General features: G+C 56.3%; 1 protein-coding gene across 1 annotated transcript; it reads right to left on the reverse strand.

Annotated features, from left to right (window-relative positions):
- Positions 1-3,198: 3,198 nt before the first annotated feature.
- On the reverse strand, positions 3,199-18,187 carry slc50a1 (solute carrier family 50 member 1). The gene is made up of 7 exons (XM_078536299.1): positions 18,113-18,187; positions 15,652-15,932; positions 14,373-14,450; positions 11,634-11,757; positions 9,618-9,779; positions 5,483-5,602; positions 3,199-3,542 (listed from the first exon to the last, which is right to left on the reverse strand). Exons 2-7 carry the CDS (start codon positions 15,717-15,719, stop codon positions 3,438-3,440), a joined length of 657 nt encoding a protein of 218 aa, XP_078392425.1. The 5' UTR covers positions 15,720-15,932; positions 18,113-18,187; the 3' UTR covers positions 3,199-3,437.

Here is an 18,187-nt window from a genome sequence, read left to right on the forward strand (position 1 = left end):
TGAACATCTTTGTAATGAAGAAGCAGGCGTTAAAGCAATGCCTCTTGAATTTGGACATTAATCTTCAGTTGCCGTTGGCTTGCCCACGTTCGCTGGCTTGGCTGGGATTCTGGGTTGACCCGGCGTCGAACCTTGTAGCCAGGATCTCTGTGGCCATGGCCCAGCGGGTTGCTCTCTCGCTCTGCTCTGGAGGTCACGTCTTCGAGGTTCAACTCCGGAGGCCCCAAGCCCCCCCGAATCGAGGCCGACGCCCTCCAGCGCTACCGAGGGGGAAAGGAGCGGGAGAAGGGGCTATTTCCCCTTCCCCTTGAGGCTGCCCATTTGACTCGATCTGATTGTGGTCTCAACTCCCCTAATCGCCCCCTTGAGAAGGTGGTGGGAGAGCCGCCCTCTCGAAATGCTGCAGTCCCCATGGGGCAGGTACACCCACAGGTAACTCCTTCCTCCCAGGGCTTGACCCGACTGAGCGTCTCCCCCCACCCCCCTCGGCCATTTCAGGGGGGAGGCAGTCAATGAGCCAACCACATGGGCTGTGGGGTCTGGAGTCATGTGTAGGCCAGACCGGGTAAGGAGGGCAGATTTCCCTCCCTAAAGGGGGCATTAGTGACCCAGATGGGGGTTTTTAACAATTGTTACAGCTCCATGTTCCTTATTAACAAGATTAGAATTTTATTCTGGATTAATTAATTACATTTAAATCTTGTTTCTGGAGCGTTTGTCCTCGATTCGAGAATTCCTCGCGTACTAACATTATTGTTACCCCTCCTCCCCCGAGTTCAAGTGAAATTTACGGCCACCCAGTCTCGTTTTAAATTGCATTTAATAAACTTGTCGTGATACAAGGTACGTAAACATGATAAGAACGGTCTTCAGTTTAAATAAGGTACAAAACTCAGGCAGCGACTTTCCCACGTGGGGCAGCCGCTGAACAAGCCAGGCTGTCCAAGAACCTCACTCACGGTGAGAACTGTGTCCCCGTGACTGTAACTTCACCACGTCACTGTGCACGGTTCTGGTCTCCACCGTGCCGGAATGGATATCAAGGCACCGGAGAACGCACTGGAAGAAAAGACTCACGAGGACCATCCCAGGACGGAGAGGGTTTATAATCGATCGGGAAAGATCGAACAGGCTCTTTTCTCTGGGAAAATAGGGGGTGACCTGATCGAGGTCTTTAAAATCCTGAAAGGGGTTCGATAGGGTCGACGTAGAGAAGATGTTTCCACTTGTCGGGGGTGGAGAGACCAGAACCAGGGGGACCATCGATATCAGACAGTCCCTGATAAATCCGATGGGGAATTCAGGAGAAACTTCTTTACCCAGAGAGCGGGGAGAATGTGGGACTCGCTCCCGCGGGGAGTGGGGAGAATGTGGGACTCGCTCCCGCGGGGAGAATGTGGGACTCGCTCCCACGGGGAGTGGGGAGAATGTGGGACTCACTCCCACGGGGAGTGGGGAGAATGTGGGACTCGCTCCCGCGGGGAGTGGGGAGAATGTGGGACTCGCTCCCGCGGGGAGCGGGGAGAATGTGGGACTCGCTCCCGCGGGGAGAATGTGGGACTCGCTCCCGCGGGGAGCGAGGAGAATGTGGGACTCGCTCCCGCGGGGAGAATGTGGGACTCGCTCCCACGGGGAGTGGTCGAGGTGAATCGCAGAGATGGATTGAAGGGGGGGGAAGCTGGATAAACACATGAGGGAGAGAGGAATAGAAGGATATGTTGATGGGGTGAGAGGGAGAGGGGGGTTGGGAGGAGACTCGTGTGGGGCAGGAACACCAGCACGGAGCAGAGGGGCTGAATGGCCTGTTTCAGTGCTGGGAATTCTAAGCAGTTAATTTACATTAAGTGTAACTAATGCTGCTCAAGCCCCCTAGTGGGGTCTGGTCAGTGGGCTGAAGGACGGCGATGGGCACACTGTTTCCTTTAGTGGTTGAATCCATGAATCGGAGGTAACAGATGTAAGGTGAGCGCCGGGAATGTTAGACGGGAAATGGGTGGGATGCACCTTTTCCACACAAACTGCAGTGAAAATCTGGAACTCTCTCCCCCAAAGCCTGTGGGGACCTTTCCAGAGGGTGTCGGCCTTTATCCCGAGGGGACTGGGATACAAAGGGGGGGTGGAAGTGATGTTACTGCTGTACAGAGCTCGATCGGGAGTAACTGGGTTCAGTTCTAGGCCCTCGCACCTCAGGAAGGATTTATTGGCCCTTGGAGGGGGAGTGGGGTCAGTGCAGATTCACCAGAACGATCCCGGGGCTGAAAGGGTTAAATCCCGAGGGCAGGTCACACAGACTCGGTCTGTATTCCCTCGAGTGTGGAAGATTAAGGGGCGATCGAATCGAGGGGTTTAAGATGTGTGGGACCCGTACCCCAGTGAGAGTCAGTGTGTGTGACCCGTACCCCAGTGAGAGTCAGTGTGTGTGGAACCCGTACCCCAGTGAGAGTCAGTGTGTGTGGGACCTGTACCCCAGTGAGAGTCAGTGTGTGTGGGACCCGTACCCCAGTGAGAGTCAGTGTGTGTGGGACCTGTACCCCAGTGAGAGTCAGTGTGTGTGGGACCCGTACCCCAGTGAGAGTCAGTGTGTGTGGGACCCCTACCCCAGTGAGAGTCAGTGTGTGTGTGGGACCCCTACCCCAGTGAGAGTCAGTGTGTGTGTGGGACCCCTACCCCAGTGAGAGTCAGTGTGTGTGTGGGACCCCTACCCCAGTGAGAGTCAGTGTGTGTGTGGGACCCCTACCCCAGTGAGAGTCAGTGTGTGTGTGGGACCCGTACCCCAGTGAGAGTCAGTGTGTGTGGGACCCGTACCCCAGTGAGAGTCAGTGTGTGTGGGACCCGTACCCCAGTGAGAGTCAGTGTGTGTGGGACCTGTACCCCAGTGAGAGTCAGTGTGTGTGGGACCCGTACCCCAGTGAGAGTCAGTGTGTGTGGGACCCGTACCCCAGTGAGAGTCAGTGTGTGTGTGGGACCCGTACCCCAGTGAGAGTCAGTGTGTGTGTGTGGGACCCATACCCCAGTGAGAGTCAGTGTGTGTGTGGGACCCGTACCCCAGTGAGAGTCAGTGTGTGTGTGTGGGACCCGTACCCCAGTGAGAGTCAGTGTGTGTGTGTGGGACCCGTACCCCAGTGAGAGTCAGTGTGTGTGTGGGACCCATACCCCAGTGAGCGTCGGCACTGACAAGGCAATGAATCAGAATTAATGTTAAGAAAAGGTAAAGAATCCTTCATTTTATGGAGCAGTTTTGATGGTGCGGAGAGGTGGCTCTTGGTAATCGGTGGGAAAGGGTTTGACAGAAACAGGGGTTAGAGCGATCGTTCGTTCATCCCTCCTCTCACCCTCTCTCAGTTCCCTCTGCCCCTGTGTTGAACGCGGCAATGGTCCCATTTCTCTCCAGATCCCAGCCAGAGCATAGGCAAAATTGGCATCCTGCGCAGTAGGCCTCAGGCCTGAACCTGACGGTACGCGTACTTGTCCTGTCCCGACGAGTAGCTCCAAAATAGCCAAAACCGGACCAAGCTCGTCAGGATTCCTGGGACGTTGGGGACCTGGAGGGACATTGGGAAAGGAGGGGGAAGGGGAGATAAAAATGAAAGAAAACACGTTTAATTGTAACCGAATTCAGGCCCGAAGGCCTCCGGCAGTGTTTCTAATAAAGACCGTGCCTGTACGGTAACCAGCGGTGATCAGCTCGGCAAATCCTCAGCCTCCCCTGGCGATGGCACACGCCGAGAAAAATGTCGTGCATTTCTCTAGCGCCTTTCCCCACCGCAGGACGTCCCAAAGCGTTTCCCACCCAATCAGGGTCCTTTTCATTTTCAAGGTGGTCACTGTTGTCAGGTGGGGAAAGGGGCCAGCCAACTGGTGCACAGCAAGATCCCACAAACAGCTTAAATGACCATCAGCCAGGTCCATCTGTTTTTCTTTGGGGGTGTTGGTTAAGGGGTAAATATTGGGCTCCAGGACACAGGGGGAGAGCTCACCCTCCCCACCCCCCATCCCCTCCGCCCCCCCAACCACCCCCCAACTGCTCCTCTTCCAACAGCAGCTGTTGGGTCTTTTACATCCACCCGAGAGGGCCTCGTATTAACGTCTCATCCTGAAACACCGCACCTCCGACAGTGCGGCGCTCCCTCAGTACTGACCCTCCGACAGTGCGGCGCTCCCTCAGTACTGACCCTCCGACAGTGCGGCGCTCCCTCAGTACTGACCCTCCGACAGTGCGGCGCTCCCTCAGTACTGACCCTCCGACAGTGGGCGCTCCCTCAGTACTGACCCTCCGACAGTGCGGCGCTCCCTCAGTACTGACCCTCCGACAGTGCGGCACTCCCTCAGTACTGACCCTCCGACAGTGCGACAGTCCCTCAGTACTGACCCTCCGACAGTGCGGCGCTCCCTTAGTACTGACCCTCCGACAGTGCGATGCTCCCTCAGTACTGACCCTCCGACAGTGCGGCGCTCCCTCAGTACTGACCCTCTGACAGTGCGGCGCTCCCTCAGTACTGACCCTCCGACAGTGCGGCGCTCCCTCAGTACTGACCCTCCGACAGTGCGGCGCTCCCTCAGTACTGACCCTCCGACAGTGCGGCGCTCCCTCAGTACTGACCCTCCGACAGTGCGGCGCTCCCTCAGTACTGACCCTCCGACAGTGCGGCGCTCCCTCAGTACTGACCCTCCGACAGTGCGGCACTCCCTCAGTACTGACCCTCCGACAGTGCGGCGCTCCCTCAGTACTGACCCTCCGACAGTGCGGCAGGCTGGGTAGGGGGGCGCTGGTGGAAGTGCTCAGTGGATGTGTGATGCCACAGACTGAACCTTAAAGGAGGGGGTCACTCACTGGGCCTCAGTATGGACAGTAGGGGAGAATTTTTTGCTTCCTGAATTGCCAATTCATTAGCAGTTGTTTAGACGGTCATGTTGTGTGAAACAGTTGTTAAAAAATCCCTCAGATTCAACAGGAGGAGGCCATTCAGCCCTTAGAGTCTATCCCACCATTCAATCAGATCGCAGCTGATCTTACCCTGGCCCCATCTCCCTGCCCTGGTTCCATAACCCTTAACCCCACCTTACCCAACAAAAACCTATCCACCTCCGAGTGGAAATTTCCAATTGATCCTCTCCCCATCTCGACAGCTTTATTGTGGGGAGAGAGTTCCCGATTCCCGCTCCCCTGTGTGTGTGTGAAGTGCTTCCTGACATCCCCCCTGAACGGGCCTGGCTCCCATTTTAAGCTCCTGCCCCCTTGTTCTGGGCTCCCCACCCCCACCAGAGGAAACAGTTTCTCTCCATCGACCCCCATCGAATCCTTTAATCGTCATAAACCCCCCTCGATTGGATCGCCCCTTAATCTTCCACACTCGAGGGGGATACAGGCCGAGTCTGTGTGTGACCTGCCCTCGGGATTTAACCCTTTCAACCCCGGGATGGTTTAACCTGTCGTTTGACAAGCCCCAAATGCCCAACTGACCACCCCCTCCGAGATCATTACCACGATGTAGTAGTCGGACAGCTGGAGGCCGTACAGAGTCCAGGAAGTGGAGGTAAGGATTGTCGCCACCGTCAGTGAGAACGAGAGGCATTTTGTTGACCGAGTCCGGACTATTTTGGCCTGGAAGACACAAGAGAGAGGGAGAGAACGTCACCGCCAACACTGTTGTCACACTCAAATCAACATTCTGCACCGAGCAGAGAGCTTTACAGAGCAGCAATTCAGCCCATGTCCCTGTCGCCTCCCTCTCTGAAACAGCTCTCGTCTTAACGCTACAGGGCTTCAAACCCAGCCTCACATTAGGCCCCGTGGCCAATCACGGACTAGGCCCCAGGGCCCCGTGGCCAATCACGGACTAGGCCCCGTGGCCAATCACGGACTAGGCCCCGTGGCCAATCACAGATTAGGCCCCAGGGCCCCGTGGCCAATCACGGACTAGGCCCCAGGGCCCCGTGGCCAAGCACGGACTAGGCCCCAGGGCCCCGTGGCCAAGCACGGACTAGGCCCCAGGGCCCCGTGGCCAATCAAGAGCTAGGCCCCAGGGCCCCGTGGCCAATCACGGACTAGGCCCCAGGGCCCCGTGGCCAATCACGGATTAAGCCCCAGGGCCCCGTGGCCAATCACGGACTAGGCCCCAGGGCCCTGTGGCCAATCACGGACTAGGCCCCGTGGCCAATCACAGACTAGGCCCCAGGGCCCCGTGGACAATCACGGATTAGGCCCCAGGGCCCCGTGGCCAATCACGGACTAGGCCCCAGGGCCAATCACAGACTAGGCCCCACGGCCCCGTGTCCAATCACGGATTAGGCCCCAGGGCCCCTGGCCAATCACGGACTAGGCCCCGTGGCCAATCACGGACTAGGCCCCAGGGCCCCGTGGCCAATCACGGATTAAGCCCCAGGGCCCCGTGGCCAATCACGGACTAGGCCCCGTGGCCAATCACAGACTAGGCCCCAGGGCCCCGTGGCCAATCACGGATTAGGGCCCAGGGCCCCGTGGCCAATCACGGACTAGGCCCCAGGGCCAATCACAGACTAGGCCCCACGGCCCCGTGTCCAATCACGGACTAGGCCCCAGGGCCCCATGGCCAATCACGGACTAGGCCCCAGGGCCCCATGACCAATCACGGACTAGGCCCCAGGGCCCCATGGCCAATCACGGACTAGGCCCCAGGGCCCCGTGGCCAATCACGGATTAAGCCCCAGGGCCCCGTGGCCAATCACGGACTAGGCCCCAGGGCCCCGTGGCCAATCACGGACTAGGCCCCGTGGCCAATCACGGACTAGGCCCCACGGCCCCGTGTCCAATCACGGATAAGGCCCCAGGGCCCCGTGGCCAAGCACGGACTAGGTCCCAGGGCCCCGTGGCCAAGCACGGACTAGGCCCCAGGGCCCCGTGGCCAATCACGGACTAGGCCCCAGGGCCCCATGGCCAATCACGGACTAGGCCCCGTGGCCAATCACAGACTAGGCCCCAGGGCCCCGTGGCCAATCACGGACTAGGCCCCACGGCCCCGTGTCCAATCTCGGATTAGGCCCCAGGGCCCCGTGTCCAATCACGGATTAGGCCCCAGGGCCCCGTGGCCAATCACGGACTAGGCCCCACGGCCCCGTGTCCAATCACGGATTAGGCCCCAGGGCCAACCACACACTAGGTCCCAGGCCATGTGGTCAACCACATGCTAGGCCCCAGGTCTTGTGGTTAACCACACACTAGGCCTCAGGCCCTAGCGGCTTAGCACACGCTAGGTCCCAGGGCCCTGTGGTTAACCACATTCTAGGCCCCACATTCTATGGTTAACCACATTCTAGGCCTCAGGACCCTGTGGTCAACCACATCTTAGGCCCCAGGCTCTATGGTCAACCACACGCTAGGCCCCAGGCCATCAGCTACATGCTAGGCTTTAGGTCCCGTGTCTGGGACCTTTCCATTTATTCAATTTCTCTGAATATTGGCCTTTTCTAAGTCCTGCAGTCTGCTCTCCTCACTGTCCCAGGACATTTTTGTTATTTCCACCCCCCCGTCCCAACAACCCTCTTCGTGTGAAAAAAACAAGTTCCTCCCAACCGCTTCCTCCCTTGATGCCGAGTTTAGAAATGATTCATTCTGGTGACGAACGCAACTGACCCGTGGAACTGGATTTTCCTGAATGACTTTTATCAATTGACTTTACTCATTATTCCAAACTCCTCTGTCCGTTCTACCAGTTCGAGGAACCCAGGTTTCTCGCAGACACAGGAATATGGACTCTCTCTTGGTCTTTTCAGTAGGGCCCTGGGGCCTGGCGTACTGTGCGAGGTACACTGGAGGGCTTCCAGCGGCCAGGTCAGAGTTCGCCTCCTCAAGTGGCCTCTGATCTCTGCTGCCCCGTCCCAAGCAGCCAAGGGGGCTTCAAGGCCAGCCTCACACACACCAGGCCCCAGGCCCCCGCTCACACTAGGCCCAAGGCCCCACCTTGCACACCAGGCCCCAGGCCCCAGCTCACACTAGGCCCAAGGCCCCACCTTACACACCAGGCCCCAGGCCCCAGCTCACACTAGGCCCAAGGCCCCACCTTACACACTAGGCCCCGGTAGCGTTGCCAACTGCGATTAAATCTATTCCTGGAGGTTTCTCCACACGACTTGCCCCCACGCTCCAGCCATTAGTCGGCCAACACATCCACCCTTGTGACGTACGGCCTTCCGATGCCAATTGAAAAGCTAAAAGACTCATTACCCAATTGGATGACGCTTGACTGTCAGTCAAACAGCCTTTTTTTCCCCTTGTTTTCAATATTTTTATATCTGGTAAAGAGAAATGTTCAAAGAAAACGACAAAAAAAGTGTCTTCTTTAATGTCCTGATGATTTATCTCCAGGGTTGCACACAGCCGTATCCTGGAGACTGAACTTCAGTTCCTGGAGAATCCAGGCCAATCCTGAAGGGATGGCAACCCTACCCCTTGGCCAACCGCAAACACCAGGCTCCAGGCCTCATGGCCAGCCACATGCTAGGCTCCAGGGACTGAGGCCAACCACACACGCTAGGCCCCAGGCCCTGTGGTAAACCACACACAATAGGCCCCAAGTCTTGCGGCTAACCATTCACTAGGCCCCAAGCCCCGTGGCCAACCACAAACACAAGACCTCAGACCCCATACCCAGCTGCATGCTAGGCCCTAAGCCCAGTGGCCAACCACACACACACTAGGCCCCAAACTCCATGGCCAACCACACACACTAGGCCCCAAGCCCTTTGGCCAACCACACTTACTAGGCTCCAAGCCCTGTGGCCAACCACGCACACACTAGGCCCTAAGCCCTGTGGCCAACCACACACACACTAGACCCCAGGCCCTGTGGCCAACCACACACACTAGGCCCCAAGCCCTGTGGCCAACCACGCACACACTAGGCCCCAAGCCCCATGGCCAACCACACACACTAGGCCCGAAACTCCATGGCCAACAACACACACTAAGCCCCAAGCCCTGTGGCCAATCACACACACAAGACCCCAGGCCCTGTGGCCAACCACACACACACTAAGCCCCAAGCCCCATGGCCAACCACACACACACTAGTCCCCAGGCCTCCTGGTTAGCCACACGCACTAGGCGCCAAGCCCCATGGCCAACCACACACACACTAGTCCCCAGGCTTCCTGGTTAACCGCATACACTAGGCCCCAAGCCCTGTGGCAAACCACACACACTAGGCCCCAAGCCCTGTGGCCAATCACACGCACTAGTCCCCAGGCCCTGTGGCCAACCACACACACTAGTCCCCAGGCCTCCTGGTTAGCCACACACACTAGGCCCCAAGCCCTGCGGAAAACCACACACACTAGGCCCCAAGCCCTGAGGCCAACCACACACACTAGGCCCCAAGCCCTGTGGTCAACCACACACACTAGGCCCCAAGCCCCATGGCCAACCACACACACACTAGTCCCCAGGCTTCCTGGTTAGCCACACACACTAGGCCCCAAGACCTGTGGCCAACCACACACACACACAAGGCCCCAGGCCTCCTGGTTAGCCCCATCCAGAGCCACGGTGAGACACACAGAAAGGTGGCGAGAGAGATTTCTTTATTTCGAGGCCCCCACCACCACCCCCGTCAATGTGAAGAATTGGCGTGCGAGAGTTTTACCAGGTCGGCCAGTGGCGAGAGGTACATGCTGATGGTGAAGGCGCTGCACAGCAAGCCAAGCTGGTTGAGGCGGAGCTCGGCGTCCAATACCAGCATCGAGAAGTAGAGGTAGACGGTCACTAAAACTGCTCCCGAAAAAGCAACCTTGGACACCACCTGAAACTGTGAAGGGGAAAAAAACACAGAGAGAAAAGGAAAGGAGTTAGAAACCTTCAGGGCCTTTACCCTTAGAGGTCAGATGCTGGACAAGGCCTCAGGATCCGTGGAAGCAATCAGCTTGTTCTATGACCTCCTGTGGCCTATCACCCATGACCCTTGGCCTCCCGTGTACCTCCATACCCATGGGCGAAGACAGAGGCCGGATTCCCTCTTAGGTGTGCGGAGATATTAAGCTTTGGGTCAGGAGGTTATTGGTTTGAGTCCTCACTTCAGAGGCCCGGGCCCCATAATCCAGGCCGACACTCTCAGTGTCAGGGCCGAGGGAGCGTGGCGTTGACGCTGAGGGTCAGAGCCAAGGGAGCGCCGCACTGTCGGAGGGTCATTCCTGAGGGAGTGCCGCACTGTCAGAGGTTTAGTTCTGAGGGAGTGCCGCACTGTTGGAGGGTCAGTGCTGAGGGAGCGCCGCACTGTCGGAGGGTCAGTGCTGAGGGAGCGCCGCACTGTCGGAGGGTCAGTACTGAGGGAGCGCCGCACTGTCGGAGGGTCAGTGCTGAGGGAGCGCCGCACTGTCGGAGGGTCAGTACTGAGGGAGCGCCGCACTGTCGGAGGGTCAGTGCTGAGGGAGCGCCGCACTGACGGAGGGTCAGTGCTGAGGGAGCGCCGCACTGTCGGAGGGTCAGTGCTGAGGGAGCGCCGCACTGTCGGAGGGTCAGTGCTGAGGGAGCGCCGCACTGTCGGAGGGTCAGTACTGAGGGAGCGCCGCACTGTCGGAGGGTCAGTCCTGAGGGAGCGCCGCACTGTCGGAGGGTCAGTACTGAGGGAGCGCCGCACTGTCGGAGGGTCAGTGCTGAGGGAGCGCCGCACTGTCGGAGGGTCAGTGCTGAGGGAGCGCCGCACTGTCGGAGGGTCAGTACTGAGGGAGCGCCGCACTGTCGGAGGGTCAGTACTGAGGGAGTGCCGCACTGTCGGAGGGTCAGTCCTGAGGGAGTGCCGCACTGTCGGAGGGTCAGTCCTGAGGGAGAGCCGCACTGTCGGAGGGTCAGTACTGAGGGAGCGCCGCACTGTCGGAGGGTCAGTACTGAGGGAGCGCCGCACTGTCGGAGGGTCAGTACTGAGGGAGCGCCGCACTGTCGGAGGGTCAGTACTGAGGGAGCGCCGCACTGTCGGAGGGTCAGTACTGAGGGAGCGCCGCACTGTCGGAGGGTCAGTACTGTGGGAGTGCCGCACTGTCGGAGGGTCAGTACTGAGGGAGTGCCGCACTGTCGGAGGGTCAGTCCTGAGGGAGTGCCGCACTGTCGGAGGGTCAGTCCTGAGGGAGAGCCGCACTGTCGGAGGGTCAGTACTGAGGGAGCGCCGCACTGTCGGAGGGTCAGTACTGAGGGAGCGCCGCACTGTCGGAGGGTCAGTACTGAGGGAGTGCCGCACTGTTGGACGGTCAGTACTGAGGGAGTGCCGCACTGTCGGAGGGTCAGTACTGAGGGTGCACCGCACTGTCGGAGGGTCAGTACTGAGGGAGTGCCGCACTGCCGGAGGGTCAGTACTGAGGGTGCGCCGCACTGTCGGAGGGTCAGTACTGAGGGAGTGCCACACTGTCGGAGGGTCAGTACTGAGGGAGCGCCGCACTGTCGGAGGGTCAGTACTGAGGGAGTGCCGCAATGTCTTTCTATTTGAAATGAGTGATGAGTGGGGTGGAGGTTCCCAGTATCCTGGGCCCTCAGTACTGCTCAAACCAATCATCTCTGTGTAGGATCCAGTCCCACCTCCCATTAGCCAAGGGGGGTATTAGGTCCAGGCCCACATGCAGTGGGCAGTGGGAATACTAGGCAGGAGGAGAGGGGCCCATGGGGAGCTGTCTACCTTCTCGGTGCTGAAGTAGAGGTAGGCCAGGATATAACTGATCTGCAGAATGACGCCAATGGAGTTGACGGTCATCAAGGTCCAGTCGCCCTTCAGTTGTCCGTAGTAGAGCCAGCCCAGGTTGCTGCAGAGGGACACAAGGGAGCAAATCAATAACCACAGACAGGCCCGAGAGAAACACACTCGACACTGGGAGGGGCCAGAATAACTCAGACACCTCCCCCTGCCCCACAGGCCCAGCCGAAGGCCAAGTGTGCAGCTGGGGCAGGGCGGTGGGGAAAGGCCCCAGGCTCCAGCTGCGGCCTAGTCCAAACCGACAGGGAAAGAGAGAGAGAGAGGAGGGGGCAACTTGCTTCATGGGGCTTCACACACACAGCAGAGGGAGAGAGAGAGAGAGACAGAGAGGGAGAGAGAGGATTTTCATCCTATTTGACTGCACACAACAACAACCTACATTTATATAGCACCTTGAGTACAGCAAAATATCAGAAGGAGTCAGGGGCGTGAATCAGACACAGTCAGACCCTGAGAAACATGAGGAGACCAAAATCTCGGTCAAAGAGGTCGGTTTTAAGGAGCGTCTTAAAGGAGAGAGAGAGAGAGGGGCGGAGAGGTTTAGGGAGGGAATTCCAGAGCTCAGGGCCCCCAGGCAGCTGAAGGCACGGCCGCCAATGGTGGAGCGACGGGAATGGGGGGATGGTCAAGAGGCCGGAATTGGAGGAGCGCAGAGATCTCGGAAGGTTGTAGGGGCTGGAGGAGGTTACAGAGATAGGGAGGGGGTGTAGGGGGCTGGAGGAGGTTACAGAGATAGGGAGGGGTGTAGGGGCTGAAGGGGGTTACAGAGATAGGGAGGGGTGTAGGGGCTGGAGGAGGTTACAGAGATAGGGAGGGGTGTAGGGGCTGGAGGAGGTTACAGAGATAGGGAGGGGTGTAGGGGCTGGAGGAGGTTACAGAGATAGGGAGGGGTGTAGGGGCTGGAGGAGGTTACAGAGATAGGGAGGGGTGTAGGGGCTGGAGGAGGTTACAGAGATAGGGAGAGGTGTAGGGGCTGGAGGAGGTTACAGAGATAGGGAGGGGTGTAGGGGCTGGAGGAGGTTACAGAGATAGGGAGGGGTGTAGGGGCTGGAGGAGGATACAGAGATAGGGAGGGGTGTAGGGGGTAGAGGAGGTTACAGAGATAGGGAGGGGTGTAGGGGCTGGAGGAGGTTACAGAGATAGGGACGGGTGTAGGGGCTGGAGGAGGTTACAGAGATAGGGAGGGGTGTAGGAGCTGGAGGAGGTTACGGAGATAGGGAGGGGTTGTAGGGGGCTGGAGGGGGTTACAGAGATAGGGAGGGGTGTAGGGGCTGGAGGAGGATACAGAGATAGGGAGGGGGTGTAGGGGCTGGAGGAGGTTACAGAGATAGGGAGGAGGTCGTAAGAATAGAAAACCAGAATATTTTTTAACAGGTGGGAAACTTGTAAGTGTTGATGTTCAGAGAGACTTGGGTGAGTTTGTACAAGGAACACAGAAAGTTAGCGTGTGGGTGCAGGAAGCTGTTAGGAAGGTAAATGGTATGTGAGCCTTTATTACAGGGACTGGGAGTACAAGAATAAAGAAGCCTTGCTCCAGTTGTACAGGGTGTTGGTGAGACCATAAGAACATAAGCCATAGGGGCAGAAATTAGGCCATTTGGCCCATCGAGTCTGCTCCGCCATTCAATCATGGCCGATAAGTTTCTCAACCCCATTCTCCCGCCTTCTCCCCGTAACCTTTGATCCCCTTACCAATCAAGAACCTATCTATCTCGGTCTTAAATACACTCAATGACCTGGCCTCCACAGCCTTCTGTGGCAATGAATTCCATAGATTCACCACTCTCTGGCTAAAGAAGTTTCTGGAATACTGTGTGAGGTTTTGGTCCCCACATTTAAGGAAGGATATACTTGTATTGGAGGTGGGACAGTGAAGGTTACACTAGATTGGTCCCCGGGATGAGAGTTTAGGTGGTTGGAGGATGAGGTGAGCACATTTTCCAGATATTAAGAGGAACAGAGAAACTTTATTTCATTCATTCAGGGGATGTGGGTGTCGCTGGCCGGGCCCAACATTTATTGCCCATCCCTAATTGCCCCTTGAGAAGGTGGGGGTGAGCTGCCTTCTCGAGCCGCTGCAGTCCCTGTGGTGTAGGTACACCCACTGTGCTGTTAGGGAAGGAGTTCCAGGATTTGGACCCAGCGACAGTGAAGGAACGGCCGATATATTTCCCAAGTCAGGATGGTGAGTGGCTCGGAGGGGAACTTCCAGGTGGTGGTGTTCCCCATGTGTCTGCTGCCCTTGTCCTTCTAGATGGTAGAGGTCGTGGGTTTGGAAGGTGGTGTCTAAGGAGCCTTGGTGAGTTGTTGCACAAGGAAAGATCTAAAAATTCGAGCCAGACCTTTCAGGAGTGAAATTGGGAAACACTTGGTCACACAAAGGGTGGGAGAAGTTTGGAACGCTCTTCCACAAACGGCGATCGATGCCGGGATCGATTAAATTTCAATCTGAGACCGGGGCGAAGGTGGGTTGATAAAGTTAGCTCAGAGGTCAACTGGGATCTCCTTGAGTGGCAGGACAGGCTCGAAGGGCTGAATGGCCTCTTCCTGTTCCACGTTCTTCTCAAGGGCAAGTTCTTGGAGCTGGAGGGGGTGTGGAGGGCTCACTATGACTATGAACGGGTTGGAGAGATCGCTAGTGGGGCCACCATGTCCCAGACTTACTTAACAGCTGTGCTGAGAAAGGGTAGGAACTGGATGTTATCCGTGCTGTTCCCGGAGATCATCCTCTTCAAATCGGACCTGGGGAGCAGAAAAATGATAAAAAAACAACAACAACAACATGCATTTAGGTGGCGCCTGTAACATACCGACCACCCCCGCCCAACCATAGGAGCGGCACAGGAGCCATAGCGGACAACATTCTATAGGGAACAATGTCAGAGACGGACGATCAAAGGCTCGAGCCAAGAGATTAATTTTTAAGGAACGGAGAGAGACAGAGAGAGAGAGAGAGAGACAGACAGAGAGAGAGAGAGAACGAGTTGGAGAGGTTTAGGGAGGGAATTCCAGAGCTCAGGGCCCCAGGCAGCTGAAGGCACGGCCGCCAATGGTGGAGCGATGGGAATCGGGGGATGCTCAAGAGGCCGGAATTGGAGGAGCGCAGAGATCTTGGAGGGTTGTAGGGGCTGGAGGAGGTGACAGAGATAGGGAGGGGTGTAGGGGCTGGAGGAGGTTACAGAGATAGGGAGGGGTGTAGAGGCTGGAGGAGGTTACAGAGATAGGGAGGGGTGTTGGGGCTGGAGGAGGTTACAGAGATAGGGAGGGGTGTAGGGGCTGGAGGAGGTTACAGAGATAGGGAGGGGTGTAAGGGCTGAGGAGGTTACAGAGATAGGGAGGGGTGTAGGGGCTGGAGGAGGTGACAGAGATAGGGAGGGTGTAGGGGCTGGAGGAGGTTACAGAGATAGGGAGGGGTGTAGGTGCTGGAGGAGGTTACAGAGATAGGGAGGGGGTGTCGGGACTAGAGGAGGTTAGAGAGGGGAGGAGAGGTTTAGGGAGGGAATTCCAGAGTTTCGGACTGACAGGCAGTGTGGTGGGGGGCGCAATTCTCGAGAGGCGGGTATTTGAGGGACACATCCCTGCGATGCACAGCACAGAAATCAGCCATTCAGCCCACTTGGCGTGTGCTATCTTAAGTATTGCCCACACAACACAAGAGCTGTAGCTACTCCTGGTTATACACACCCTTGTTAACGCAGAGTCCCCTAAAGTGAGGGGTGGGAGGGAACTCTCGACAGAGTACAATTTAAAATAGAATTTTACTTTTTAAGTGAAAACGCAACACATTTTAAGTGGAAATGCAGCCGAATTTGCAATTCACACCCTGTAAGATAGGGAGGGAGAAGCCTCTCCCGAGGGTAATGTTGATGGGAAGTTGTTCAGAGAGAGTGAGAGGGAAGTCAGCGCCACACACAGAGAGAAGTCCCAGTCCCTGTTCACTCACAGGCCCGTGGAGAACATCCATACTGTGAAGATGAGGCAGCACCAGGAGAGCATCTGCAGAGTTTCCATTGGGACTCCAGCCGCCTGTTCAGTTCGGCTTAATGTGTGCGAGTGGCCGGCCCTCTGGTTACAGATCACTCACAACCTCGTCGGTGTTGGCAACAGTGCAAAAGCCGCTCTGCTTCCAAGGCTGGATTTCCTGGAGGGAGTTTATCCCGGGGTGTGAGGGAGCTCCAGGTATCACCTCACCGTACACGCACTACGCAGTGTACACACACTGCCCTAGGGTAGAGAGAGAGAGAGAGGGATTTAACCCCACTATACACACACCACATGGTATACAAACAGTGCTCTGGGCTAGAACAGTATACACAGATACCCTGGGTTAGAGAGAGGGAGAGAGATTTAACCTCACTACACATACTGCACAGTATACACACGCTGCCCTGGGTTAGAGAGGGAGAGAGATTTAACCTCACTGTACATATACTGCACAGTATACACACACTGCCCTGGGTTAGAGAGAGAGAGAGATTTAACCTCACTGTACACATACTGCACAGTATACACACACTGCCCTGGGTTAGAGAGAGAGAGAGGTTTAACCTTACTGTACACATACTGCAAAGTATACACACACTGCCCTGGGTTAGAGAGAGAGAGAGGTTTAACCTTACTGTACACATACTGCACAGTATACACACACTGCCCTGGGTTAGAGGGAGAGAGAGAGAGAGGTTTAACCTCACTGTACACATACTGCACAGTATACACACACTGCCCTGGGATAGAGGGAGAGAGAGAGAGAGGTTTAACCTCACTGTACACATACTGCACAGTATACACACACTGCCCTGGGTTAGAGAGAGAGAGAGAGATTTAACCTCACTGTACACATACTGCACAGTATACACACGCTGCCCTGAGTTAGAGAGAGGGAGAGAGATTTAACCTCACTGTACACATACTGCACAGTATACACACGCTGCCCTGGGTTAGAGAGGGAGAGAGATTTAACCTCACTGTACACATACTGCACAGTATACACACACTGCCCTGGGTTAGAAAGAGAGAGAGGTTTAACCTCACTGTACACATACTGCACAGTATACACACACTGCCCTGGGTTAGAGAGAGAGAGAGGTTTAACCTCACTGTACACATACTGCACAGTATACACACACTGCCCTGGGTTAGAGGGAGAGAGGTTTAACCTCACTGTACACATACTGCACAGTATACACACACTGCCCTGGGTTAGAGAGAGAGAGGTTTAACCTCACTGTACACATACTGCACAGTATACACACACTGCCCTGGGATAGAGAGAGAGAGGTTTAACCTCACTGTACACACAATACACGGTATACACACCCTGCCCTGGGTTAGAGAGAGAGAGACAGAGAGGGAGAGAGGGGTTTACCCTCACTGTACACAGTATACACACCCTGCCCTGGGTTAAAGAGAGACAGAGAGAGAGACAGAGAGAGAGAGGGAGAGGGGTTTACCCTCACTGTACACAGTATACACACCCTGCCCTGGGTTAGAGAGAGAGAGAGAGACAGAGAGGGAGAGCAATAACCTCACAGTATACGGTATACACACACTGTCCTGGGTTACAGAGAGAGATTTACCCTCGCTGTACACACACTACACGGTATACACAGCCTGCCCTGGGTTAGAGAGAGAGAGAGAGAGACAGAGAGGGAGAGAGGGGTTTACCCTCACTGTACACAGTATACACACCCTGCCCTGGGTTACAGAGAGAGAGAGGGAGAGGGGTTTACCCTCGCTGTACACAGTATACACACCCTGCCCTGGGTTAGAGAGAGACAGAGAGAGAGAGGGAGAGGGGTTTACCCTCGCTGTACACAGTATACACACCCTGCCCTGGGTTACACACCCTGCCCTGGGTTACAGAGAGAGACAGAGAGGGAGAGAGAGGTTCAGTCTCACTATACACAGTATACACACCCTGCCCTGGGTTACAGAGAGAGGGAGAAGCTGTGGCATAGTGGTATTGTCACTGGACCCAGGGTTGGGCTGAGAACAATGCTCTGAGGACCTGGGTTCAAATCCCACCACAGCAAATGGTGGGAAACGGACTTAAAAGCCTGATGATGACCACGAACCCATTGCCAATTGTTGGAAAAACCTATCTGGTTCACTAAAGTTGAGTCTTGAATGGGTAATAAATGCTGGCCTAGCCAGCAACACCCACATCCCATGAACGAATTAGTACAGAGAGAGGGAGAGAGGCTCAGTCTCACTATACACAGTATACACACCCTGCCCTGGGTTACAGAGAGAGGGAGAGAGGCTCAGTCTCACTATACACAGTATACACACCCTGCCCTGGGTTACAGAGAGGGAGAGAGAGGTTCAGTCTCACTATACACAGTATACACACCCTGCCCTGGGTTACAGAGAGAGGGAGAGAGGCTCAGTCTCACTATACACACCCTGCCCTGGGTTACACACACGTGGCCATTATTTAGATCCAAGTCTGCAGACAGGAAGGAGGAAGTTCTCAGTAA

Source organism: Cetorhinus maximus, unplaced genomic scaffold (genome assembly GCF_964194155.1).
Source record: "Cetorhinus maximus unplaced genomic scaffold, sCetMax3.hap1.1 HAP1_SCAFFOLD_1080, whole genome shotgun sequence".
Taxonomy (NCBI): Eukaryota; Metazoa; Chordata; class Chondrichthyes; order Lamniformes; family Cetorhinidae; genus Cetorhinus; species Cetorhinus maximus.